Source organism: Symsagittifera roscoffensis, chromosome 9 (assembly GCF_963678635.1).
Source record: "Symsagittifera roscoffensis chromosome 9, txSymRosc1.1, whole genome shotgun sequence".
NCBI classification, from domain to species: Eukaryota; Metazoa; Xenacoelomorpha; order Acoela; family Convolutidae; genus Symsagittifera; species Symsagittifera roscoffensis.
In genome coordinates, this window is record NC_087070.1 from 28,919,897 (window position 1) to 28,945,804 (window position 25,908).

A 25,908-nucleotide genomic window follows, 5' to 3' on the forward strand; every position below is an offset into this window, starting at 1 on the left:
TTTTCCCCTTTTATGGGAGTCTTAGCTAGCCAGCGAATGCTGAGTGGATTCCTGTATGTGTTTTTCGCAATTTGAACAATTTTGGGAGAAACTTTCATTAGGAACACGTTCTGGCCCTTAATAGAGGTTGCTTATTGAATTTTTCACACTAATAAAAATTCGTCGAGGTTGGCCACATTATGATTCAGGTGAAATCCGCTTAATTTTTGCGAAAAACTTTTACAGGTCAACTGGATGATTCCTGTCAACAGGGCAAGCCAGAGAAGCGCACTGGTAGCCAGTTTGCTCTCGATATTCGATTTTTTCGGAAAAACGGGGTCAAAGTTGGCCCCTTTTTAGGATCAATCGACCTCTTAACTTGAAAAAATTAATTATTGACTATTCATGGGTAGTTTTATTCGGGTAATCATGCCGAATGCGACTGTCAAAGTTTAGTTGCTCTTGTTTTTTTTGGTTTTTTAGCATTATTTCAGATTTGAGCAGAGTTTGTTTAGGATCTCGTAAAATCTTTTTCTTAAATTATAGTATGCTTCTTAGCAAAAAACTAGGCAACTAATCGAACAGATAATGGGGTCCGAGTGCACCAATTCTTGCTTTCAAGAGATTACTGCTTCCTTGTCAACTGGTTGGCTGAACTTTGCCACATTTTATAATGTTTCGGCATCAACTGGTACTGATGCAAAATCACCTTTCGAGACTTTGCGGTGTCATTGGAAAAGCCTGTTGGCTTCACTGAATCCAATTTATCCATACATTGATGCTGGAAACAATCAGAGTCTGCCGTAGTTTCATTTGGTTAGAAGTGAATTTCCCGGAAGCTTTGCTTGCTATAGGACCAATATCGGGCAACCATTCATGGGTGATTTCGTCGTAGATCCCCTGAGATTTGTTGGTGGCAATCACACCATAGCTCGTCCATCTGAGCTATACGTCTCGTTGTCTCATCGAAATGTTGGATACACTCAAGCTCGATGCATGAGTGTTGGAATTCAGGAGATGAAGGAATACCCTCAATTTCCTAGACTCCGTCAAATGTGGTGAACTCGCTGTCAAGAAAGTTGATTCCATACCATGGTGTTTTCATGTAGTGACTTTCTGGTCGGTAATTTTTGTAGTATTTGCTGATGTGGTACTCTGTCAAACACCTTTGAGAAATCAGCATAGAAAGCGATTATGTCATTACGAGGGGTTTCAACCGATGAAGACTTCATAATTTATATTTATAAACAAGCATATTGCAAGCACAACGATAAAAACTTAGTAAATATACCTTTTCAAGGGGAGCTATTTCTAGGCGGAGCTGTTCCAGATCTGTGATCAACCTCTTCTCTTTCTCAAGAGCATGCTCTTCTGCATTTAAACTAGTGTACAGCGTGTAGATTAGACTCTTGGTATTGTCAAGTTCAGTCGAATGCTCCGAATCAAAAGCGCCTTCACGATCAAAGAATAGTTAGAATTAATTTTTTAAATCAAAATGAATGAATAGAAAAGAACCAACCATGTCTAGTCGCCGGAATTGTGAAACTGTCCGAATTAATCACTAGTTTGAAGTCATTCATCAGCAGATCACCCAATTTTGTTGATTTGGAAACTCTTACGTCATCTAGTAATACATAATTTGCGTCTACTGACTGATTTTAAACAGCTTTTAAAAAAGGAATCATCTAACTTGTTGTAAAAACAGCAGCTCTGTCGATTCCCCCGTCCTCTTTTGAGATATCGTCTAAAAGGTCACCAACAGTTGCACCAATCGGTCTAAGAGTAAACTGGCATTTTTCTCTCCTCGAGGGGAGTGGGATAGTCAGAACCGGCATTCCTCGTTCCACAGATATTTCGGCTGAAAGGTATTTTGTGTCTAATTTAATCTGGCTTTCACGTTGTAGCCCACTATACACTAGTTGAACTACTGTCTCATGCGCTTAAAATTTAAGGCGCTTAATATTCTTTTTCAAAGAAAGATTTTTTTGCATGGTAATATAAATATCAACATTTCAAATATTTGAACGCGGATTGACGTGTTTTCTCTTAAAAATGCCTCATTGTAAGACAATTTGGACAATATCTACTAAAATCTTAACAAAAAATTTCATCGACCGCAGATGATCTGAATTAACTTTTCTGAAAGTATTCATTCCGGTATTAAAATGTCATTTTTCACCATTTATTATGGGAGTGAACACTTTTTCGATTGCGTAAAAGAGAAAACTTCATGACTCAGTGTGACAACTGCACTTAACTTTGTTGCTCCTTATAACTTCACACAGTTAGAAAACTCATTACAAATGGTGAAAACTGGCTTTTCCAGACCCGATAACAATGGTAAGTGCTTCAAATCAATAACTGAGTCTTTCAGAAAGGAGAGTTCAGATTATTTGCTAACTGTAGATTTTAAAGTTTTGTTCTGAGGTTGTAAGTAAATATGCTCCTGCTTCAAAATGGTTCTTGAAAAAGAGCATATTAGAGAAAAAACTGAATTTGCGTTTAACTTTGTCCACTAGTGTAGCTAACAGGAATTGACTTGAATTTATAAACAACTACCCTAAAACCTTTAATCGCTGAAAACAACGGACTACTGATTAGTATCTACTGACTACAACGGACTACTGATGAAGTATTAAAAAGTACTAACGATGACCAGCTTCTGAATGCGTCTTGGAAAACAGTCGAAAGAACAGCTGAAAAAAAAAGTTTTTTTTTTTAATTTTGACAATTCGAAATAACCAATACCGGAACAAAAACTACCTTCTGCTGGTTTTGCGCTAGCTTTCTTAACTTAAGAGCCATTTCAAGCTGATTGCATCGTACACTGAAACATATTTTAAGCATAAATGAAGAAAGGAAGAAAGGGCCAGAGTACTTGGTTCTGTCATAGGATCCGAGACTGAATGTAAAACTTTCTTAGAAACTCAGTAAGAAGAAAAAATTGAACACTTTAATTGCAAAATGATAATTAATATTTTGCAAGTTCAAAAACTGTCCGAATTAATCCGTGAGAAGAGTGTGATTTGTTTTGCTTTGTGCCTTGTGAGTTTCATTACTCGTGGCCTGCAAAACAATGACCACAGTACTTTTGCCTGTTGTTTGGCTCAGACAAATTGTGAAAAGGAAACTAACTTGGAAAATTGTGTTAGACTATTTAAAATTCAAGAAATTTTTGCTAAAAAGTAAATTTCAAACGTTTTCGCAACTATGTGCATCGTCAGGATTTTTACAATAAACTACTCTAAATGACGATAAAACATCAATTTACAAATGTTATTTACAATAAATCACATACAATTTGGTTCTAAACCATCATGATAAAAAATTAGCCAATCACAGTTGACCTCTAAATTACTATTAAGATTAAAATACTTTTAACCTCTAAAATTAATTAAACATTTTAAAATTAATTTGTCTGGAAGTTTCTGAGTCATAATTTCGATTTAGACATGTACGTTTTGAATAAAAAACCAAAAATATTTTGGGACTAAATTTTCAGTGTTAACTCCCTGCTCCTAAACTCATCGCGCGTGTTCAAGCCCGGTTTCTCTTTCCTGATATGTATTGCCTCTAGTGTTAGCAATTTTGTTTGGTTGTTTGACCTATCTATAATTTCTCAACTAAGATCTGCGCTATTTCCCTCAAGTTGGCATTGCTGAAGGTGGAGGCCTACCGGTGAGTCTGCTTTCCTATGTTCCTCAATTCTAGTGGTCAAATGTCGAACAGTTTGTCCGACATAGGTGGAAGTGCATCCACTACATGACAGTTTATAAACCACTCTTGACTTGAGGTCATTAGAAAATGCTGACTTCAGTGATGGTAAACATGATTGTAGTTTTCTTGTGGTGAAAACCACTTGAACGTTCGTTAATTTTCGTAACCTGTTAGCAAAATATTGGCTCTGGTTACCTCTATATTGCACCATCAGCATTGGGGGCTTTTCATCCTTTGGTGATTGAACTGACAAACCCCTGTCACTATCCAGGGGCTTGCCTTTACCCTCGATGATCTTGCACAAGGCGTCTGAAGCCACCTTTGCGGACCAATTTTCAGGGTACTGATTTGTCAGCCATTGCGCCCTATTAGTTTCCATAGCCTTATCAAATTGCTCCCAGCTAGATGTACTCCTATAAACCCTGTGTACAGTGCCTTGGATAACACTACGCTTATACTGAGTTGGGGCGCAGCTTCTATAGTTCAGTATAGTCCCTGTATCTGTTGGTTTTTGATACCAACTGCAAGTTACACGCCTATCCTGCGATATATTTATGTTCAAATCCAGGAACGGCAAATTCCCCTCCGAATTAGTTTTCTCTAGAGTGAACTGCAAATTTGGATGAAGAGAATTGGCGGCATCGAGAAGACAACTCGGCTGCCCTCTGACTGTTCTAACAATGTCATCCACATACCTGAGGAACAATTTCATCTGGGGAGTATCCTTCTCCTTGTTCTTAGCTCGGCAGCAGATTTCACAGTACCAGACTATCTCGGTTATTGATGCGTATACGTCATCGGATATTTTTCCGCATTTTAGATGATACCAGTTTCGGCAACTCTCGCATTCAACCCCCTTTGATCTATATGTGACTTTCCTGCTGCAACATGGGCACAAGCCGTTTTTGTCATTAATTTGCTGTACCCCCGTTCCCACCGGTATTTGTTGTCGTAGAGCAAATTCGTATTCTTTCAGCCATAAGTTTGCCAGAATTACAGCGAGGGACGCTCCCATTGCTAAACCATCAACTTGTACATACCATGAATCATTACACTTGAAATATACTTTGCTGACCGCCATATTCAAAAGCTTTTTCATGGTTGCTCTTTGAATTTCAGGAGGAGACTCCTGGCTGTACAGCTTCTGTAAAGCAATTTCAATTGCCTCCTTCAGGGGAACGTTGGTGTACAAACTTTTCACATCAAGAGATATTATGGTTTCATCCGGATCTAGAGCAATGTTTTCTATTTTTTCTCTAGCCTCTTTAGTATTGGTTTCTATATTTGCTCCATCGATGTTGTCAAAAAACTTCGCAAGCATTTTGTTAAGATTCTCATACGAGCTGCCGGGAAGTGATAGTACAGGTCGTAGGGGTGTCTCATCCTTGTGTACCTTAGCTAAACCGTACAAACGGGCGGGTTGCCCCCCTGTTGATCGTATCTTAGAATATAACTGATCACTTATCTCGTCTCTTTTGTTCATGGCTAGTAACTCTTTGTTAAGTTCTTTCTCAATTTTCAGTATCACCTCATCAGTGGTTGCATCTTTTTTCACAAACTGAGCAGATTGCAACAAGGATTCCAGCTTTGATTCATATGTTTGTTTCCTCATTATGGAAAAACCAACCCCCTTATCAAAAGGCACAGCCAGCAACCCATTATCTTTGAGATATTTCCTCGTTTTTTCAACGGCTTTGTCTCTTGGGGTTTGCCGTACGTTTTTTGCATATGCCTTTGCCGCGGCTTCTATTTCACATAACGTTTCACCAGATGTTTTTTGATTTTTCAATTGTGAGAGGAAAATGTCGATATCCGCCAAAAAATGTGTTTCGTTAAATTTGTCTCTAATTGGATGCTTGGGGCCCATTGATAGCACTTCATATACCCATTCAGGCAATTCAATATTATCAAGTACCCTAACTGATCGCTCATTTCTCCCCCCAAGAGGTTTATCTTGTCTCTCGGACAGTTTTTCTAACTTTTTTCTATGGTTTTCTGATGTTGTCTTTAAGCTGCTTGCCTCAACTTGCCGCCTCACGAATCGGAAAATGGATGCCCACCACTGTTTGTCAATTTCTTTTTGCACCAGTGATCTCGCTTTCCTTAGCATCTCCTCGTACCTTTTCCTATCCTCATTTGCCCTAGAAGTTTCAGTCCTTAGTAGTTTCAATTGAAAATTATGCACAGCTTGGTCCGAAAAAACCCCGTTCTCGGGGACCCTAAACTTCAAAAAGTCCGGTATTAGATCGTTTTTCAGACATTTTCTCAGAAACTTCAGTCTATGTACAGATACTTGAACTTTTTTAAAGAATTTTAAATAGTCTAACACAATTTTCCAAGTTACTTTCCTTTTCAAAATTTGTCTGAGCCAAACAGCAGGCAAAAGTACTGTGGTCATTGTTTTGCAGGCCACGAGTAATGAAACTCACAAGGCACAAAGCAAAACAAATCACACTCTTCTCACCCCTGCCTTTGAAGCGCAGACACTTCCTCTGCCCTCAGCTTCTGCTCACGTCTTGCTTTCGCCTTCCTCCTTGTCTGTGACGGTCTCTGTTGTTTGCCCCTGATATTGCCAATCAGCTCTGACAGCCTTTCTTTGTGTGCCACTACCAATCGCAGAGATTTCAACTCCAAATCAGCACTCTGGTGCAGCTTCAAATATTCCTTGAGCTGCTCCGGGTTGTTTTGCTTGCTCTTGGAGAGTAGTCGTTTTGTAGCTGGAATAATGAGCACCCCTGTGCCGAGAAGTTGACTAAACAAGTCGGGCGTTCCTTCCCTTCTGCAATAAACGATCGCCAATATCTGCTGCTTCTTCGTCTTCAAATAGTTTGTCAGCTCCTCGACACCAGCTGGGCGATAGTTGTTTGTTCTGTGGCTGCTAATGGTGTTGTTCACCACGTCGTGCCACACAACCACTTTTTTCTCCTTCAGTGGACTGTCTTCGAGTAGTCGTCGGAGGTTCTTTCCTTGGTTCAGCAAGTTGTTATTAAGGGATAGGCCAGGAATTGCTGTAACAAGGCTCTCGTATTGCTTTTTTTCCCCTGTGTTAAGGGTGTTGATGCTGTGGAACAGGGAGCTAGCTGCTACAATATGAAACATTTCGGTAACTCAAATAAAAATCGGCCATTTTTTACGTATCGATAAAAAAAAAACACTATAAAAATTCTCATTACATTGATGAAAATCATTAAAAATTTTTATACTGGCCCTTTAATGGGAAAACAGTTGGAATTTCAAGCTCTTCGCTTTTTGGTTTATCACGAATTTACAAGTAAAATTGAAGAAATTTTTGCTAAAAAGTAAATTTCAAACGTTTTCGCAACTATGTGCATCGTCAGGATTTTTACAATAAACTACTCTAAATGACGATAAAACATCAATTTACAAATGTTATTTACAATAAATCACATACAATTTGGTTCTAAACCATCATGATAAAAAATTAGCCAATCACAGTTGACCTCTAAATTACTATTAAGATTAAAATACTTTTAACCTCTAAAATTAATTAAACATTTTAAAATTAATTTGTCTGGAAGTTTCTGAGTCATAATTTCGATTTAGACATGTACGTTTTGAATAAAAAACCAAAAATATTTTGGGACTAAATTTTCAGTAAAATTCTGAAAATTTAGTACATAGACTGAAGCTTCATTTAAAATTCTTTAAAAAAGTTCAAGTATCTGTACATAGACTGAAGTTTCTGAGAAAATGTCTGAAAAACGATCTAATACCGGACTTTTTGAAGTTTAGGGTCCCCGAGAACGGGGTTTTTTCGGACCAAGATGTGCATAATTTTCAATTGAAACTACTAAGGACTGAAACTTCTAGGGCAAATGAGGATAGGAAAAGGTACGAGGAGATGCTAAGGAAAGCAAGATCACTGGTGCAAAAAGAAATTGACAAACAGTGGTGGGCATCCATTTTCCGACTCGTGAGGCGTCAAGTTGAGGCAAGCTTAAAGACAACATCAGAAAACCATAGAAAAAAGTTAGAAAAACTGTCCGAGAGACAAGATAAACCTCTTGGGGGGAGAAATGAGCGATCAGTTAAGGTACTTGTAAAAATTGAACTGCCTGAATGGGTATATGAAGTGCTATCAATGGGCCCCAAGCATCCAATTAGAGACAAATTTAACGAAACACATTTTTTGGCGGATATCGACATTTTCCTCTCACAATTGAAAAATCAAAAAACATCTGGTGAAACGTTATGTGAAATAGAAGCCGCGGCAAAAGCATATGCAAAAAACGTACGGCAAACCCCAAGAGACAAAGCCGTTGAAAAAACGAGGAAATATCTCAAAGATAATGGGTTGCTGGCGTGCCTTTTGATAAGGGGGTTGGTTTTTGCATAATGAGGAAACAAATATATGAATCAAAGCTGGAATCCTTGTTGCAATCTGCTCAGTTTGTGAAAAAAGATGCAACCACTGATGAGGTGATACTGAAAATTGAGAAAGAACTTAACAAAGAATTACTAGCCATGAACAAAAGAGACGAGATAAGTGATCAGTTATATTCTAAGATGAGATCAACAGGGGGGCAACCCGCCCGTTTGTACGGTTTAGCTAAGGTACACAAGGATGAGACACCCCTACGACCTGTAATATCACTTCCCGGCAGCTCGTATGAGAATCTTAACAAAATGCTTGCAAAGGTTTTTTGACAACATCGATGGAGCAAATATAGAAACCAATACTAAAGAGGCTAGAGAAAAAATAGAAAACATTGCTCTAGATCCGGATGAAACCATAATATCTCTTGATGTGAAAAGTTTGTACACCAACGTTCCCTGAAGGAGGCAATTGAAATTGCTTTACAGAAGCTGTACAGCCAGGAGTCTCCTCCTGAAATTCAAAGAGCAACCAGACTTTTGAATAGGCAGTCAGCAAAGTGTATTTCAAGTGTAATGATTCATGGTATGTACAAGTTGACGGTTTAGCAATGGGCGCGTCCCTCGCTGTAATTCTGGCAAATTTATAGCTAAAAGAGTACGAGTTTGCTCTAAGACAAGAAATACCGGTGGGAACGGAGATACACCAAATTGAGGACAAAAACGGGTTGTGCCCAAGTTGCAGCAGGAAAGTCACATATAGATCAAAGGGGGTTGAATGCGAGAGTTGCCGAAACTGGTATTCATCTAAAATGCGGAAAAATATCTGATGACGTATACGCATCAATAACCGAGATTGTCTGGTACTGTGAAAGCTGCTGCCGAGCTAAGAACAAGGAGAAGGTTACTCCCCAGGTGAAATTGTTCCTCAGGTATGTGGATGACATTGTTAAAACAGTCAGAGGGGAGCCGAGTTGTCTTCTCGATGCCGCCAATTCTCTTCATCCAATTTTGCAGTTCACTCTAGAGAAAACTAATTCGGAGGGGAATTTGCCGTTCCTGGATTTGAACATAAATGTATCGCAGGCGTGTAACTTGCAGTTGGTATCAAAAACCAACAGATACAGGGACTATACTGAACTATAGAAGCTGCGCCCCAACTCAGTATAAGCGTAGTGTTATCCAAGGCACTGTACACAGGGTTTTTAGGAGTACATCTAGCTGGGAGCAATTTGATAAGGCTATGGAAACTAATAGGGCGCAATGGCTGACAAATCAGTACCCTGAAAATTGGTCCGCGAAGGTGGCTTCAGACGCCTTGTGCAAGATCATCGAGGGTAAAGGCAAGCCCCTGGATAGTGACAGGGGTTTGTCAGTTCAATCACCAAATGATGAGAAGCCCCCAATGCTGATGGTGCAATATAGAGGTAACCAGAGCCAATATTTTGCTAACAGGTTACGAAAATTAACGAACGTTCAAGTGGTTTTCACCACAAGAAAACTACAATCATGTTTACCATCACTGAAGTCAGCATTTTCTAATGACCTCAAGTCAAGAGTGGTTTATAAACTGTCATGTAGTGGATGCACTTCCACCTATGTCGGACAAACTGTTCGACATTTGACCACTAGAATTGAGGAACATAAAAAGCAGACTCACCGGTAGGCCTCCACCTTCAGCAATGCCAACTTGAGGGAAATAGCGCAGATCTTAGTTGGGAAATTATAGATAGGTCAAACAACCAAACAAAATTGCTAACACTAGAGGCAATACATATCAGGAAAGAGAAACCGGGCTTGAACACGCGCGATGAGTTTAGGAGCAGGGAGTTAACACTGAAAATTTAGTCCCAAAATATTTTTGGTTTATTATTCAAAACGTACATGTCTAAATCGAAATTATGACTCAGAAACTTCCAGACAAATTAATTTTAAAATGTTTAATTAATTTTAGAGGTTAAAAGTATTTTAATCTTAATAGTAATTTAGAGGTCAACTGTGATTGGCTAATTTTTTATCATGATGGTTTAGAACCAAATTGTATGTGATTTATTGTAAATAACATTTGTAAATTGATGTTTTATCGTCATTTAGAGTAGTTTATTGTAAAAATTCTGACGATGCACATAGTTGCGAAAACGTTTGAAATTTACTTTTTAGCAAGTGTAAGTTTAAAAAAATGAACACTTTAATTGCAGAATGCTAATTATTATTATTAAGCAAGTGTAAGTCACACAACTTTTCTGGGTTGCATAATTATTTACAACTGCTCAAACTGTTTTCCCATTAAAGGGTCAGTATAAAAGCTTTTAATGATTTTCATCAAAGTATAGGGAATTTTTACAGTCTTTTTTATCGATACGTAAAATATGTCAGATTTTTATTTGAGTTACCGAATTGTTTCATATTGTAGCATGTGCCAGTCGGTCATATTTGGAAGTTTGACCTTGAGGAGCACGAACTACGTAATTTTGGGAGGAAATTTAATTTTTCAAAAATTCGATTGCAGCCTGTCATGCTCAACTTTCTCGCGAACACTGAAAATCTCAGAAATAGAAGATCAGAACATCTGATTTACAATCGCGGTAAAGAACATCCGATTTACAATCGCGGGAAAGAGCCGTCTTATCCTGAAATAGGAGAAGAAACGATTGCGAAAGAAGAATACGATTATTCGAGCTGAACTAGAGTGAACCCTCAGTGGAAAGGTGGACAGCTGGGGTGTCCCAATGGTTCAGACCAAAACTTCAATTCTTGAGTCAAAACTTATTTTTCTTGTTGAAATTAATTAGTATAAAACCTCTCAAGTTATCATACTTAATTCTCGAGTTGCTTACTGATATAGTTACTCCAATTCTTGAGTGTGCTGATATGTGAGTAACCAATTTAGTTTTCTCGAGTGTGTTTTATGATTGTTATGTTGGGGTAAGGAGAGTTTTAGGTTGATCCATCCGAAATGGATCAAAGTTCCACTGTCTAATAAAAAGTAACTGTGCGGATTGTTCTGACCCTGTTTTTAACGGCGTCCGTGTATTTTGGGTATTTTGAGTCCTAAGTATGGGGACATTCTTATTTTCTAGAGTGGGGGGTATTTTGGTAGTGGCCTTTAAGCTGTAACGGGTTTTTAGTCTCATGTCGCAAGCGAACCGAATTGGCTCCGACCGTTTTGAGGTAGAAAAACACGAGAGATAGCGTCCCTGACTCTTAAGCCAATGGTTATAGGGCCTATTCTTCTTAAGCCTCATATGTGACCGAAGTAGGCGACTGTTACAGCAGTTAGCGCCCTGTTCCACAGCATCAACACCCTTAGCACATGTGAGAAAAAGCAATACGAGAGCCTTGTTACAGCAATTCCTGGCCTATCCCTTAATGACAACTTGCTGACCAAAGAAACAACCTCCGACGATTACCGGAGACAGTCCACTGAAGAAGAAAAAGAGAGGGGTGAGAAGAGTCTGATTTGTTTTGCTTTGTGCCTTGTGAGTTTCATTACTCGTGGCCTGCAAAACAATGACCACAGTGTTTTGCTTGCTGTTTGGCTCAGACAAATTTTAAAAAGAAAAATAACTTGGAAAATTGTGTTAGACTATTTAAAATTCTTTAAAACAATTCAAGTATCTGTACATAGACTGATATTTCTGAGAAAATGTCTGAAAAACGATCTAATACCGGCTTTATTGAAGTTTAGGGTCCTCGAGAACGAGATTTTTTGGACCAAGCTGTGCACAACTACTAAGGACTGAAAATTCTTGAGCAAATAAGGATAGGAAAAGGTACGAGGAGATGCTAATAAAAGAAAGATCACTGGTGCAAAAAGAAACTGACGAGCAGTAGTGGTCATCCATTTTCCGCTTCCTGAGGCGTCAAGTTGAGGCAAGCTTAATTACAACATCAGAAAACCACAGAAAAATGTTAGGAAAATTGTACGAGAGACAAAGTAAACCTCTTGGGGGAGAAATGAGCGATCAATTAAGGTACTTGATAACATTGAACTGCCTGGTTGGGTATATGAAGTGCTATCAATGGGCCCGAAGCATCCATTAGAAACCAATTTAACGAAACACACTTTTTGGCGGAAAGCGAACTTTTTCTCTCACAATTGAAAAATCAAAAAACATTTGGTGAAACGCTATGTGAAAAAGAAACCGCGGCAAAAGAATATGCAAAAAACGTAAGGCAAACCCCAAGAGACAAAACCAATGAAAAAACGAGGGAATAACTTGAGGAAAATGGGTTGCTGGCTGTGACTTTTGATAAGGGGGTTGATTTTAGCATAATAAGGAAAAAAACGTATGAATCAAAGCTGGAATCCTTGTCGCAATCTGGTCATTTTGTGAAAAAAGATGCAACCACTGATGAGGTTGTACTGAAAAATGAAAAGGAGTTTAACTAAGAATTACTAGCCATGAACAAAAGAGACCAGATAAGCGATCAGTTATTTTCTAAGATGAGGTCAACAGGGGGGGGGGGGCAACCCGCCCGTTTCTACGGTTTAACTAAAGTAGACAAGGCTGACACACCCCTACGACTAGTACTATCACTTCCAGGCAGCTCATATGAGAATCTTAACAAAATACTTGCAAAGTTTTTTGATATCATCGATGGAGCCATTATAGAAATCAATACTAAAGAGGCCAGAGAAACAATTGAAAACATTGCTCTAGATCCGGATGAAACCATAATATCTCTTGATTTGAAAAGTTTGTATACCAACGTTCCCCAGAAGGAGGCAATTGAAATTGCTCTACAGAAGCTGTACAGTCAGGAGTCTCCTCCTGAAATTCAAAGAGCAACCATACTTTTGAATAAGGCAGTCAGCAAAGTGTATTTCAAGTGTAATGATTCATGGTATGTACAAGTTGACGGTTTAGCAATGGGCGCGTCCCTCGCTGTAATTCTGGCAAATTTATAGCTAAAAGAGTACGAGTTTGCTCTAAGACAAGAAATACCGGTGGGAACGGAGATACACCAAATTGAGGACAAAAACGGGTTGTGCCCAAGTTGCAGCAGGAAAGTCACCTAGAGATCAAAGGGGAATGAATGCGAGAGTTGCCGAAACTGGTATCATCTAAAATGCGGAAAAATATCTGATGATGTATACGCATCAATAAACGAGATAGTCTGGTACTGTGAAAGTTACTGCCGAGCTAAGAACAAGGAGAAGGATACTCCCCAGGTGAAATTGTTCCTCAGGTATGTGGATGACATTGTTAAAACAGTCAGAGGGAGCCAAGTTGTCTTCTCGATGCCGCCAATCCTCTTCATCAAAACCTGCACTTCACTCTAGAGAAAACTAATTCGGAGGGGAATTTGCCGTTACTGGATTTGAACATAAATGTATCGCAGGGTAGGCGTGTAACTTGCAGTTGGTATCAAAAACCAACAGATACAGAGACTATACTGAAATATAAAAACTGCGCCCCAACTCAAAAGAGTACATGTAGCTGGGAGCAATTTGATTATGCCATGGAAACTAATAGGGCGCAATGGCTGACAAATCAGTACCCTGAAAATTGGTCCGCAAAGGTGGCTTCAGAGGCCCTGTGCAAGATCATCGAGGGCAAGGGCAAGCCCCTGGATAGTGAGAGGTGTTTGTCAAATCACTCACCAAAGGATGTGAAGCATCCAATGCTGTTGGTGTAATATAGATGTAACCAGAGCCAATATTTTGCTAACAGGTTACGAAAAGTAACTAACGTTCAAGTGGTTTTCACCATAAGAAAACTAGAATCATGTTTACCATCACTGAGGTCAGCATTTACTAATGACCGCAAGTCAAGAGTGGTTTATAAACTGTCATGTAGTGCATGCACTTCCACCTATGTCGGACAAACTGTTCGACATTTGACCACTAGAATTGAGGAACATGAGAAAGCAGACTCACTGGTAGGTCTCCACCTTCAGTAATGCCAATTTGAGGGAAATAGCGCAGATCTTAGTTGGAAAATTATAGATTGGTAAAACAACCAAACAAAATTGTCAACACTAGAGGCAATACATATCAAGAAAGAGAAACCGGGCTTCAACACGCGCGATGAGTTTAGGAGCTGGGAGTTAACACTGAAACTTTAGTCCCAAAATATTTTTGGTTTTGTTATTTAAAACGTACATGTCTAAATCGAAATTATGACTCAGAAATCTTCCAGACAAATTAATTTAAAATTGTTTAATTATTTTTAGAGGTTAAAAGTTTTTTAATCTTAATAGTAATTTAGAGGTCAACCGTGATTGGCTAATTTTTTAACATGATGGTTTAGAACCAAATTGCATGTGAAATATTGTGAATAACATTTGTAAATTGATATTTTGTTGTCATTTACATTCGTTTTTTGTAAAAATCCTGACAATGCACATAGTTGCAAAAACGTTTGAAATTTAATTTTCAGCAAAAGTTTCTTTTTTTTACAAAATAATTTTTAAAAAGGTTAGAAATTTAACATCAAATAAACATTAAATTGTTTCTATGTTATTTTTCTATAGGTTGCCATTAAAGGATCTTCACAAAAAAACAGATAGAAAGATTTCCTGAAACAAAAATTTTATTGTTTTTTAAGTCAAGAGTTTCATAAGTCGAAAAGAGCAGCTTCTGGCCGCACATTTTTGGCTGCACTTCTTATCTCACAATTCTCTCACAATTGAAAAATCAAAAAACATTTGGTGAAGCGTTATGTGAAAAAGAAACCGCGACAAAAGCATATGCAAAAAACGTAAGGCAAACCCCAAGAGACAAAGCCAATGAAAAAACGAGGGAATAATTTGAAGAAAATTGGTTGCTGGCTGTGACTTTTGATAAGGGGGTTGATTTTTGCATAATGAGGAAATAAACCAATGAATCAAAGCTGGAATCCTTGTCGCAATCTGGTCACTTTGTGAAAAAAGATGCAACCACTGATGAGGTTGTACTGAAAAATGAGAAGGAATTTAACTAAGAATTACTAGCCATGAACAAAAGAGACGAGATAAGCGATCAGTTATATTCTAAGACTAGGTCAACAGGGGGGGGGGGGCAACCCTCCCATTTCTACGGTTTAACTAAGGTACACAAGGCTGAGACACCCCTACGACCAGTACTATCACTTCCAGGCAGCTCGTATGAGAATCTTAACAAAATACTTGCAAAGTTTTTTGACAACATCGATGGAGCCAACATAGAAATTAATACTAAAGAGGCCATAGAAACAATTGAAAACATTGCTCTAGATCCGTATGAAACCATAAAATCTCTTGATGTGAAAAGTTTGTACACCAACGTTACCCAGAATGAGGCAATTGAAATTGCTCTACAGAAGCTGTACAGCCAGGAGTCTCCTCCTGAAATTCAAAGAGCAACCATACTTTTGAATATGGCGGTCAGCAAAGTGTATTTCAAGTGTAATGATTCATGGTATGTACAAATTGATGGTTTAGCAATGGGCGCGTCCCTCGCTGTAATTCTGGCAGTTTCATGGCTGAAAGAGTACGAGTTTGCTCTAAGACAAGAAATACCGGTGGAAACGGAGATACACCAAATTAAGGACAAAAACGGGTTGTGAACATGTTGCTGCAGGAAAGTCACCTATAGATCAAAGGGGGTTGAATGCGAGAGTTGCCGAAACTGGTATCATCTAAAATGTGGAAAAATATCTGATGACGTATACGCATCAATAACCGAGATTGTCTGGTACTGTGAAAGCTGCTGCCGAGCTAAGAACAAGGACAAGGTTACTCCCCAGGTGAAATTGTTCCTCAGGTATGTGGATGACATTGTTAAAACAGTCAGAGGGGAGCCAAGTTGTCTTCTCGATGCCGTCAATTCTCTTCATCGAAACCTGCAGTTCACTCTAGAGAAAACTAATTCGGAGGGGATGTTGCCGTTCCTGGATTTGAACATAAATGTATCGCAGGGTAGGCGTGTAACTTGCAGTTGGCATCAAAAAACAACAGATACAGAGACTATACTGAAATAAAGAAGCTGCGCCCCAACTCAAAAGAGTACATGTAGCTGGGAGCAATGTGATAACGCCATGGAAACTAATAGGGCGCAATGGCTGATAAATCTGTACCCTGAAAATCGGTCCGCAAAGGTGGCTTCAGAGGCCTTGTGCAAGATCATCGAGGGCAAGGGCAAGCCCCTGGATAGTGAGAGGTGTTTGTCAAATCACTCACCAAAGGACGTGAAGCATCCAATGCTGTTGGTGTAGTATAGATGTAATCAGAGCCAATATTTTGCTAACAGGTTACGAAAATTAACTAACGTTCAGATGGTTTTCACCACAAGAAAACTAGAATTATGTTTACCATCACTGAGGTAAGCATTTACTAATGACCTCAAGTCAAGAGTGGTTTATAAACTGTCATGTAGTGGATGCAATTCCACCTATGTCGGACAAACTGTTCGCCATTTGACCACTAGAATTGAGGAACATGTGAAAGCAGACTCACCGGTAGGCCTCCACCTTCAGTAATGCCAATTTGAGGGAAATAGCGCAGATCTTAGTTGGAAAATTATAGATTGGTAAAACAACCAAACAAAATTGTCAACACTAGAGGCAATACATATCAAGAAAGAGAAACCGGGCTTCAACACGCGCGATGAGTTTAGGAGCTGGGAGTTAACACTGAAACTTTAGTCCCAAAATATTTTTGGTTTTGTTATTTAAAACGTACATGTCTAAATCGAAATTATGACTCAGAAATCTTGCAGACAAATTAATTTAAAATTGTTTAATTATTTTTAGAGGTTAAAAGTTTTTTAATCTTAATAGTAATTTAGAGGTCAACCGTGATTGGCTAATTTTTTAACATGATGGTTTAGAACCAAATTGCATGTGAAATATTGTGAATAACATTTGTAAATTGATATTTTGTTGTCATTTACATTCGTTTTTTGTAAAAATCCTGACAATGCACATAGTTGCAAAAACGTTTGAAATTTAATTTTCAGCAAAAGTTTCTTTTTTTTACAAAATAATTTTTAAAAAGGTTAGAAATTTAACATCAAATAAACATTAAATTGTTTCTATGTTATTTTTCTATAGGTTGCCTTTAAAGGATCTTCACAAAAAAACAGATAGAAAGATTTCCTGAAACAAAAATTTTATTGTTTTTTAAGTCAAGAGTTTCATAAGTCGAAAAGAGCAGCTTCTGGCCGCACATTTTTGGCTGCACTTCTTATCTCACAATTCTCTCACAATTGAAAAATCAAAAAACATTTGGTGAAGCGTTATGTGAAAAAGAAACCGCGACAAAAGCATATGCAAAAAACGTAAGGCAAACCCCAAGAGACAAAGCCAATGAAAAAACGAGGGAATAATTTGAAGAAAATTGGTTGCTGGCTGTGACTTTTGATAAGGGGGTTGATTTTTGCATAATGAGGAAATAAACCAATGAATCAAAGCTGGAATCCTTGTCGCAATCTGGTAACTTTGTGAAAAAAGATGCAACCACTGATGAGGTTGTACTGAAAAATGAGAAGGAATTTAACTAAGAATTACTAGCCATGAACAAAAGAGACGAGATAAGCGATCAGTTATATTCTAAGACTAGGTCAACAGGGGGGGGGGGCAACCCTCCCATTTCTACGGTTTAACTAAGGTACACAAGGCTGAGACACCCCTACGACCAGTACTATCACTTCCAGGCAGCTCGTATGAGAATCTTAACAAAATACTTGCAAAGTTTTTTGACAACATCGATGGAGCCAACATAGAAATTAATACTAAAGAGGCCATAGAAACAATTGAAAACATTGCTCTAGATCCGTATGAAACCATAAAATCTCTTGATGTGAAAAGTTTGTACACCAACGTTACCCAGAATGAGGCAATTGAAATTGCTCTACAGAAGCTGTACAGCCAGGAGTCTCCTCCTGAAATTCAAAGAGCAACCATACTTTTGAATATGGCGGTCAGCAAAGTGTATTTCAAGTGTAATGATTCATGGTATGTACAAATTGATGGTTTAGCAATGGGCGCGTCCCTCGCTGTAATTCTGGCAGTTTCATGGCTGAAAGAGTACGAGTTTGCTCTAAGACAAGAAATACCGGTGGAAACGGAGATACACCAAATTAAGGACAAAAACGGGTTGTGAACATGTTGCTGCAGGAAAGTCACCTATAGATCAAAGGGGGTTGAATGCGAGAGTTGCCGAAGTTGGTATCATCTAAAATGCGGAAAAATATCTGATGACGTATACGCATCAATAACCGAGATTGTCTGGTACTGTGAAAGCTGCTGCCGAGCTAAGAACAAGGAGAAGGTTACTCCCCAGGTGAAATTGTTCCTCAGGTTCTTAGTTGGAAAATTATAGATTGGTAAAACAACCAAACAAAATTGTCAACACTAGAGGCAATACATATCAAGAAAGAGAAACCGGGCTTCAACACGCGCGATGAGTTTAGGAGCTGGGAGTTAACACTGAAACTTTAGTCCCAAAATATTTTTGGTTTTGTTATTTAAAACGTACATGTCTATATCGAAATTATGACTCAGAAATCTTCCAGACAAATTAATTTAAAATTGTTTAATTATTTTTAGAGGTCAAAAGTTTTTTAAATTAATAGTAATTTAGAGGTCAACCGTGATTGGCTAACTTTTTAACATGTTGGTTTAGAACCAAATTGCATGTGAAATATTTTAAATAAAATTTGTAAATTGATGTTTTGTTGTCATTTAGATTCGTTTTTTGTAAAAAACCTGACGATGCACATAGTTGCAAAAAGGTTTGAAATTTAATTTTCAGCAAAAGTTTCTTTTTTTTACAAAATGATTTTTAAAATGGTTAGAAATTTAACATCAATAAACATTAAATTGTTTCCATGTTGTTTTTCCATAGGTTGCCATTGAAGGATCTTCACGAAAAAGGGATAGAAAAGTTTCGTGAAACATAAATTTCATTGTCTTGTAAGTCAAACTGCTGCTGTTTATGTTTGAATTTGCAGATTTAGAACATGACAAGATTACTTAAAAAACTTTCCAAGATCGCGAAAACATCACCACAAAACGTGTACTCCTGTATCACCAAAGACATAAAAGAAAAATTATCCGTTTCAGCTAGAACTACCCCGCATGCCACAGAAAAAATGCAGGCTAGCGAGAAGAAAATGCAGGAAAATCTCAATTCAAACTAAATTGTAAAGATAATATTAGCCATCAACTTAGAGACATCGCTTCTTTGCCACTGAAAATGGGTGGTCTAAATATCAAACTACCTTCTGAGTATGAGAATTTTTTAGAATGGTCAATTAAAACATCGTCATTCTTAAACACATACGACCCATTAGCAGCTGTATCTGGGCAAAAAAACATCCATACAAAAATTTAAACACTTAAAACTGAAAGAACAAACCAAAAGAGAACTAACATTTTGAACAACTTGAGCGAAAATGAAAAATACGCACTTGAGCTCGCCTCCGAAAAAGGAGCCTCAAACTGGTTAAATGCACTGCCTCTTAGCAGTTATCATCTTAACCTGAATAAAGCCGAATTCCGGGATGGAATTTATCTCAGATATGGATGGGAACCAACCAACATTCCACTCACATGTACATATGGTCAATCTTTCGACCTTACCCACACACTTCACTGTGCAAAGGCTGAGTACATCCAGATGAGGCGGCATAACGAAAGCAGAGATACCTTTGCCATTCTCATGAGCGAGGTTTGCTTTGATGTTAAAATCGAACCGGAACTTCAGTCGTTGCAAGGCGAGAGCTGTGTCAGCAATTCAACCACAACTCAAGAAGACAGTCGACTAGATGTAAAATCAAATGGATTATGGGGCTCAAGGTTTAGTCGAACCTTCTTTGATGTCAAAGTCTTCAACCCGCACGCAAAAACTTCACGAAGACTACTGAAAGACGCTATAAGTACCACGACACCAAAATACTCATAATACCAACAGAGAGTTTCATAAGTCGAAAAGAGCAGCTTCTGCCCGCACATTTTTGGCTGCACTTCTGGTGCCGCACCAGCAGATACTCGGACAATGCAGCGCATAGCTGAAAAATTTAGTGAAAAAAGTGATGAAAACTACGCAGAAACAATAAACTATATAAGATCTAAGACAAGCTTCAAGCTGCTCAGGAGCGCTATCCTTTTTATACGGGGTTGCAGATCGTAGATCAGTAAGAGCACAGTAAAAGAGTACAGTAGTATTCTCATATCTAATCTTGCTATGGGCTTTGGGCCAGTCGGTCATATGAAAGAAGAAGAAGCTTACCAGGTTTTGAGCATTCTCCAAAAAATTACAAAAAAAAACAAAGAATTAATTTGCTTAGAGAGATTGAATCATTTTGCTAGTGTGCTTCATGTTGATGTGTTATTACAAAATGAATTATAATTGAACAAAATCAAAAAACTGAGAATGTCAACCAAATATACATCAAAATTAAACTATATTCGTAGATTTTCTATATCCACAATCATTTTATCGTCTAGTTGTTTATTGTGTTTGTTTTGATCAATACTGCTTTTTGATAAAAAAAAACTATCGGCTCAGTTTTGTCAGTGTTTAGTTCTAGGTAAGCTTTTGCAACAGAGGAAAAGTTTCTGACAAGAATCTTGATGATGGGAAGAGCAAAAAAATATACTGATCAATGCAGAAAACTAAGTTATCGTCTGCATAATGCACTACATTGCAAAAATCGGGTAATTTTTTGCTTATATCATACAGTCGGAGGTTGAAAACGATAAACTTTTCCAAAGTACTCGAACTCGCCTTTCAAATACTCGAATGTAAATATTATTCGTCCTTTATCTCTTCTCTTGGTTCTAAGGTGTAATTTTTTATGCTGAAAACAAAATTGACATTTTCCTAGGTTAACTTTTAAGCTGAAAACAATTTTAACATGAAAATTATTTTGGAGAAACGCATAACACAAAGTATTTATAATACAGAGGCACTGTTCTTGCGTAGAAAGACGTTTTGATCGTGGGTTCTCAGCGACATACGGGTCTGCAAGTGATTCCTACTCAGTCGCCCGTAGGAGAACGGTCGTTCTGGGTCAAATCTCCCTGGCTTCAGATTCTTAACGACATTCTTAACGATAACTGCAACAGTTGACTTTGACTGTCTCTTGAATGCCGCAAATGTCAAGGGAGTAGACATTGTGGCGTCATAGTTTTGCTAATCTGCTGGTTCTTGACTGTGTGATGATGGTGCCTCTGGTCGTTGCTCGTCCTCCCTAGATGCCAAGATTTTTGTTCTTACCAAACGTTAAAACGGACCATCGTTGTAAATCAGGCCTCTTATCACATCCTTGCCATCAACGTGGTTTTCCAAAACGGATGAAATCGGATTATGGTACGCCGTTTTTTGCTCTGATAGGTTCTTTAGGTAGTCAATAACCATTACGAGTAAGCCACTGGATAGTGAGGGGTGTTTGTCAGATCAATCACCAAAGGATGTGAGGCCCCCAATGCTGATGGTGCAATATAGAGGTAACCAGAGCCAATATTTTGCCAACCGGTAACGAAAATTAGCCAACGTTCAAGTGGTTTTCACCACAAGAAAACTGGAATCATGTTTACCATCACTGAGTTCAGCATTTATTAATGACCTCAAGTCAAGAGTGGTTTATAAACTGTCATGTAGTGGATGAAATTCCACCTATGCCGGACAAACTGTTCGACATTTGACCACTAGATTTGAGGAACATAAGAAAGCAGACTCACCGGTAGGCCTCCACCTTCAGCATTGGCAACTTGAAGGAAATAGCGCCGATCTTAGTTGCGAAATTATAAATTGGTCAAACAACGAAACAAAATTGTTAACACACGCGGCAATACATATCAGGAAAGAGAAACCGGGCTTGAACACGCGCGATGAGTTTAGGAGCAGGGAGTTAACACTGAAAATTAAGTCCCAAAATATTTTTGGTTTTTTATTTAAAAGGTACATGTCTAAATTGAAAGTATGACTCAGAAACTTCCAGACAAATTAATTTAAAATTGTTTAATTATTTTTAGAGGTTAAAATTTTTTTAAATCTTAATAGTAATTCAGAGGTCAACCGTGATTCGCTAATTTTTTAACCTGATGGTTTAGAACCAAATTGTATGTGAGATATTGTAAATAACATTAGTAAAATGATGTTTTATCGTCATTTAGATTAGTTTATTGTAGAAATCCTGACAATGCACATAGTTGCAAAAACGTTTGAAATTTACTTTTCAGCAAAAACTTCTTTTATTTACAAAATGGTTTAAAAAATGATTAGAAATTTAACATCAAATAAACATTAAATTGTTTCCATGTTGTTATTCCATAGATTGCCATTGAAGGATCTTCAAGAAAACAGGTAGAAAAAAATCATCAAACATTAAGTTCATTGTCTTGTAAGTTAAATTTCTGCTGTTTATGTTTGAATTTGCATTGGTAGAACATAACAAAAATACTGAAAAAACTTTCCAAGATCGCGAAAACATCACCACAAAACGTGTACTCCTGTATCACCAAAGAGATACAAGAAAAATTATCCTGTTCAGCTAGAACTACCCCCAATACCACAGAAAAAATGCAGGCCTGCGAGAAGAAAATGCAGGAAAATCTCAATTCAAACTAAATTGTAAAGATAATATTAGCCATCAACTTAGATACATCGCTTCTTTGCCACTGAAAATGGGTGGTCTAAATATCAAATTACCTTCTGAGTATGAGAATTTTTTAGAACGGTCAATTAAAACATCGTCATTCTTAAACACATGCGACCCATTAACAGCTGTATCTGGGCAAAAAAACATCCATACAAAAATTTAAACACTTAAAACTGAAAGAACAAACCAAAAGAGAACTAGCATTTTGAACAACTTGAGCAAAAATGAAAAGTACGCACTTCAGCTCGCCTCCGAAAAAGGAGCCTCAAACTGGTTAAATGCACTGCCTCTTAGCAGATATCATCTTAACCTAAATAAAGCCGAATTCCAGGATGGAATTTATCTCAGATATGGATGGGAACCAACCAACATTCCACTCACATGTGCATGTGGTCAATCTTTTGACCTTACCCACACCCTTCACTGTGCAAAGGCTGAGTACAACCAGATGAGGCGGCATAACGAAAACAGAGATACCTTTGCCATTCTCATGAGCGAGATTTGCTTTGATGTTAAAATCGAGCCGGAACTCCAGTCGTTGCAAGGCGAGAGCTGTGTCAGCAATTCAACCACAACTCATGAAGACAGTCGACTAGATGTAAAATCAAATGGATTATGGGGCTCAATATTTAGTCGAACCTTCCTTGATGTCAAAGTCTTCAACCCGCACGAAAAAACTTCACAAAGACTACTGAAAGACGCCTATAAGTACCACGACACCAAAATACTCATAATACCAACAGAGAGTTTCACATGTCGAACAGAGCAGCTTCTGCCCGCACATTTTTGGCTGCATTTCTGGTGCCGCATCAGCAGCTACTCGGACAATGCAGCGCATAGTTGAAAATTTTGGTGAAAAATGTCATGAAAACTACGCAAAAACAAAAAACTATATAAGATCTAAGACAAGCTTCAAGCTGCTCAGTAGCGCTAACCTTTGTATACGGGGTTGCAGATCGCAGATCACTAAGAGCACAGTAAAAGAGTACATTAGTACTCCCATATTTAATCTTGCTAGGGGCTTTGGGCCAGTCGGTCATATGAAAGAAGAAGAAGCTTACCAGGTTTTGAGCATTCTCCAAGAAATCACAAAAAAAAACAAATAATTAATTTGCTTATAGAGATTAAATCACTTTGCTAGTGTGCGTCATGTTGATAAGTTTTTACAAAATGAAATATAAATGAACAAAATCGAAATACTGAGAATGTCAATCAAATATACATCAAAAATAAAATATATAACTGTAAGTTTCCTATATCCACAATCATTTTATCGTCTAGTTGTTTATTGTGTTTGTTTTGATCAATACTGTTTTTTTGATAAAAGACATCAGCTTAGTTTTGTCAGTATTTAGTTCTCGGTAAGCCTTTGCAACAGAGAAAAAGTTTCTGACAAGAATCCTGATGATGGGAAGAGCAAAATAATATTTTGATGATTACAGAAAACTATGTTATCGTCTGCATAATGCACTACATTGCAAATATCGGGTACTTTTTTTGCTTATATCATACAGTCGGAGGTTGAAAACTAACAAACTTTTCCAAAGTACTCGAACTCGCCTTTCAAATACTCGAATGTAAATAACATTCATCCTTTATCTCTTCTTTTGGTTCTAAGGTGTAATTTTTTATGCTGAAATCAAAAATGACATTTTCCTAGGTTAACTTTTAAGCTGCATTTTTCGTAGATCTTGATGAAAACAATTTTAACATGAAAATTATTTTGGAGAAACGCATAACACAAAGTATTTGTAATACAGAGGCACTGTTCTTGCGTAGAAAGACGTTTGGATCGTGGGTTCTCAGCGCCAAACGGGTCTGCAAGTGATTCCTACTCAATCGCCCGTATGAGAACGGTCGTTCTGTGTCAATTCTCCCTGACTTCAGATTCTTAGCAACATTCTTAGCAAAAAATGCATCAGTTGACTTTGACTGTCTCTTGAATGCCGCAAATGTTAAGGGAGTAGACATTGTGGCGTCATAGTTTTGTTCATCTGCTGGTTCTTGAAGGTGTGATGATGATGCCTCTGATCGCTGATCGTTGCTTGTTTTCCCTAGATGCCATGGTTTTTGTTTTTACCAAACGTTAAAACGGACCATTGTTGTGAATCAGGCCTCTATCACATCATTGTCATCGATGTGTTTTTCCAAAACGGATGAAATCAGATTATGGTGCGCCGTTTTTTGCTCTGATAGGTTCTTTAGGTAGTCAATAACCATTACGACTGTCTCTGCGTTAGATGATTATTTTGGATCTCCAACGTGACTTCTCTAGATGCTTTTAAATTTTTACCAGGCGTTCTAATATCGTCCAGGGAAAATCGGACACATCCCGAGGAACAACCGCAGGTAAATACAATCTCAGATTGTTGAATCGCGACAGCATCTCCAAAATACTATTCCTGCGAGTAGGCTTTCCTTTGATAAGAGCCAGAAATTGTTGCCCTGCGAAAAGTTGAGCGTTTTTTCGGTGGTTGCTGTGTGTCGAAGAAACCAATATTTTTTCTCAATTCTGTGAACTTGCTTTACACATTGTTGAACTTTCTTAGCACACATTCTTCTTCAAATTCAGAATCGGATGGATTATTGCCATCAGCTTCATCTTCTTCAGGCTCAGTCTGGTGGACGAATTTCTTGGCTATCAAAATATTAAGGTGTGCTAGGCATGTCATATGGATTGTGCGTGCCACCTGTGCAACTGTTTTAACATCGGACCCGCAATCCGTAACCATGGTGGCAATGTCTTCAAAGGAAGCGCTAAACATGGCAAGAAGGCGCTGGATTCATTCATGTCCACAAGGCGTATTGAAGGGGATTAATCTAAGTCAGAACAAGCCTTTGCCTTCCATTGCATACAAATAAACGCCAATGTACTCGGCGTTACCTATGGCTGTCCACTTGTCAAAAACCAATACGGGCAAATCAGAAGTTGGTCTATTCGATAAAGTTACGCAAATTTGTTCAACAAGAGCATTAAATTCAGTATTCATTAAGGTGATAACCTTGTCACGCGTTACAGTGTATCCAAGCAGGCGCCATGTTTTTTTGAAAATCGGATTGATCACAACCTTATTTAATGGCAAATTGGACACATACACGAATTGGGCAGCATGGCGTATACTCTTCTCTTTTTTTTCCGTTCGGTTTTCAGACACAAACGCCGTTGTTATGGAAGGCTGCATCGAACCCACAGGAGCGCTTTTTTGCAGGACTTTAAATGACTTTTAAGTGATGTTGTGGTGCGGTCTCTAAAAATACTCGTCACTTTCAAATACTTGAACTCGGAAACTCGAAATTAAGCATAT

General features: G+C 38.1%; 2 protein-coding genes across 3 annotated transcripts in view; one reads left to right on the forward strand and one right to left on the reverse strand.

Moving 5' to 3' along the window:
* Positions 1-25,908, forward strand: part of LOC134854323 (uncharacterized) — a 348,488-nt gene that overhangs the window by 185,746 nt on the left and 136,834 nt on the right. The gene's annotated exons all lie outside the window — the stretch shown is intronic.
* The window catches only part of LOC134854320 (calcium uniporter protein, mitochondrial-like), a 192,449-nt gene that overhangs the window by 7,628 nt on the left and 158,913 nt on the right, over positions 1-25,908 (reverse strand). The window contains exons 2-6 of one of the 2 annotated variants that reach the window (XM_063870528.1): positions 2,743-2,806; positions 2,630-2,675; positions 1,670-1,837; positions 1,499-1,603; positions 1,271-1,431 (exon numbers count right to left, since the gene is read on the reverse strand). In XM_063870528.1, the coding sequence (XP_063726598.1) occupies positions 1,271-1,431; positions 1,499-1,603; positions 1,670-1,837; positions 2,630-2,675; positions 2,743-2,784 (522 nt within the window). In that variant the 5' untranslated portion in view covers positions 2,785-2,806. Of the gene's footprint in view, positions 1-1,270; positions 1,432-1,498; positions 1,604-1,669; positions 1,838-2,629; positions 2,676-2,742; positions 2,809-25,908 lie in introns of both variants that reach the window. The other variant, XM_063870527.1, reaches the window with a different exon arrangement.